The sequence below is a fragment of the Octodon degus genome, unplaced genomic scaffold, assembly GCF_000260255.1.
Source record: "Octodon degus isolate 3935 unplaced genomic scaffold, OctDeg1.0 scaffold00144, whole genome shotgun sequence".
NCBI lineage: Eukaryota > Metazoa > Chordata > Mammalia > Rodentia > Octodontidae > Octodon > Octodon degus.
Genome location: NW_004524720.1, coordinates 6,545,269 through 6,548,215, shown reverse-complemented (window position 1 = coordinate 6,548,215; position 2,947 = coordinate 6,545,269). Strand labels below are relative to the sequence as shown.

General features: G+C 37.3%; 1 protein-coding gene across 1 annotated transcript in view; it reads left to right on the top strand.

The window, feature by feature from the left end:
- Positions 1-887, top strand: part of LOC101586982 (coiled-coil-helix-coiled-coil-helix domain-containing protein 7-like) — a 5,633-nt gene extending 4,746 nt beyond the window's left edge. The window contains exon 2 of the mRNA XM_004641859.1: positions 620-887. Within this exon, the coding sequence (XP_004641916.1) occupies positions 620-887 (268 nt within the window). The remainder of the gene's footprint in view (positions 1-619) is intronic.
- The last annotated feature ends 2,060 nt before the right edge of the window (positions 888-2,947 follow it).

Below are 2,947 nucleotides of genomic sequence, written 5' to 3'. Positions count from 1 at the left end.
AAAAAAAAGGATACAAAGGAAGGACCATTTTGTATCAGTATATTCAAAATAGTTAAGATAGATATACAGCTACTTTCTCTTAATTCAATGAATAGAAAGATTTGTACTAATAGTGTTTGGACAGGATATCATGTCTGCATCTTGTACTATGAATAACCACTAAGAAGACAACAGTGTGTAATGTATTAATTATTGAAACTGTCCTACTAATTGTTTTTGAAACTGTCTCATTGTTATTTGCTTCTCAATAAAATTATTTAAAGAAAAAATCTTCTGACATACTTATTTGTTTTAACCAAAAGTTTAAAAGTAAAGATTTTCTACTCTACCACTTTTTTAGTTGAGCTTTAAAAACATTTTGAAAAACTTCAAAACATTTGAGACTTTTGTGCATTCATGTAATTTCCAGTGTTAACAAACAGTACTATGATACATGAACTTTTGATTTTTTTTTTCCTTTTGAAGAGAGAATAAGCCAGGAATGGCAGCACAGGCCTCTGGGTGGCTGAGACAGGATGGCTATAAATTCAAACCCAACCTGGGCAACTTAGTAAGAACCTGTCTTGGTGTTTGGAATTAGAGGCTGCTTGGGTGCTAGTGCAGTATCCATCTGAGTAAGAAGACTTAGGAGTCCACTGGTGACCAAACAACTCAGAGATCCTGACATAAATCTTTGCTTATCACAATTTGATACTTCTACCAGATGTATGGATGAAAATAACTATAACAGGGAAACGTGTTCCAGTTGCTTATTAAAGTACAACAACTTCCAGAGATTCAGGAATTCTATCCTGGTCAAAAGAACACAGAATGGAGTAAAGCCTATTATGCCTACTGCAGCAGAAAGAGCTGAAATCTTGGGAGCAATGGGAAAGATGCCCTATTGAATGTTCGCATTAAAATTGATTGTATAACTAGAAGCAGATGTATATTTTCTATTAGTGATTAATCTTTTTAAGATTGGACTGGTCTCACCCAAATGGATTATAAGTAGACCATGCAGTTAGTCCTGTGTCCTTGGGATCTTTCCTCACTGCCATCAAGCCAGTGTGTCACTTCTGTGCTAGCCCTAGAGGCCAGGGGATATTAAAGGGCAGTAGATCACAAAGGAAAAATGTGAACCAGCAAGGCTTAGTTGAGTTGAGAGGAAGTGCTGTTTCTAAGGAAAGGAACTGTGAGCACCTACATGACAGAAACAAAACGTGAACCACATTTATAGCATCTTGACGCTTATACTTGGTGTCTAGCGTAAGTGGATCCTGGTACTCTGGGATCTTTAAACAGAAGGATTATGAGTTCAAACTCAGCCTTGGAAACTTTGACTTGTGAGATACTGCCTGAAAATTTAAAAAAATAAAAAGGCCTGGGATGTGGGTAGGTGCGAGGGCCCATGGTCCAATCCCCAGCACCAGCACCAGCACCTGGAATGGTCAGTTGTAGGTAGGTGAGTGGTGGGCATCATCCCAACCCTAGAATCTCTGTATTTATGCCACTTACATTTGTTTGACTCTATTTAATATACTCATCAGGAGAGAAATGGTTGTGGAAAGATTGGCCAAAATAATGATGTGAAAAAGAATTGGTGGTCTTCAAGGAAAGGCTTTAGGTACAGCATTCTGGGATGAATCTGTTACAGCATAACCTGAACCCTGAGGTCTTGAGTCATGGTAATAGAGGAAAATGAATCCCCTTGGAAGTAGCGTTTGTTTGCAGGATGGCATGGACAGGAACATCTATGGGAGATAAGCAGGAGAATCCAGCCCTGGCCAGAAACTGGGGCTTAGCTACATTTTATGATAGCAAAATAATACTGCAGCATGGTGAGGTGACTTGTGTGGGGGATTTTTATATTCACTGACTTTTAAAGTCAAGGTTATTTACACAAGCTTGTAAGGATACATCTTTCAATAAAAGTTAATACACTTTAGAAACCAATGAAAACAAATTCCTGTATCTTTCTCATCACTTGGGCCTTCATCAGGACCATCATTTTTGTAGTTGGTGCCAATGCATTGAGACCACAACCCAATTCAGATATTTTCAAGCCATATGACCTGGACATTTTTCTGTGTTTTTTTTAGTAGAACAAGTCTGCAGTCCATAATGTTTACATTTCCTCTGTAAAGTTGCTACATGCATGTGACATCTGAATTCCTTTTTTCATCTTTTTTCACCTCCATCTCGATCCCTTGCCCATTTGATAAAGATGTGCCTACTTCCTCCTACCTACTTTTTATTTTGGTTTCTCATATGGGAGAAACGATGAATATTTAAGTATGTGTGTCTGATTTATTTCACTAACAAGGTCTCAGGGTGCATCCATCTTCCAGCAGATGACGCAGAGTTATGCTTGTGTCAGAGTAGGAGCTCATGGTGTGTGGATGCCACATTTTCTTTATGAATTCACCTGTTGATGGACCAGGAGGGTGCTAGACAGGGATGTAGAAATTATGGTATTAGAAACTGTGCTGCTATACACACCTGTATCACTCAATACTGTAATATGTCTGTAATTCTTGGGAACATAACTAGAAGGCTCTGGCTGAGTTGAGAGAAATGTCTGTGTTGTTTGAGACCTCTTCATAATGATTTCTATAATGGTATTAGTTTACATTCTCATCAACAACATAGAAAGTTTCCTTTCCTCTGTAGCTTTGTTGGTGTTTAGTAATTGCCTTATTGATATTCTTTCTGGAGTAAGAGAGAATCTTAGTATTGTTTTAATTTGCATTTCTCTAATGATAAGCAGTGTTGAACAATTTTCATGATTTATTGGCCATTTTCCCTTCTGAGAAATGTCTATTCATTTCAGTTGCTGATTGTTGAATGTTATTCTATTTGAATAAAGAAATTTTTTTAAAAGAACATGTCTCAAAAAAATTATATAGGATTGGGGATGCAACTGAGTGGAAGACCTGGATTCAATCCCATTGTTATATATAAATAA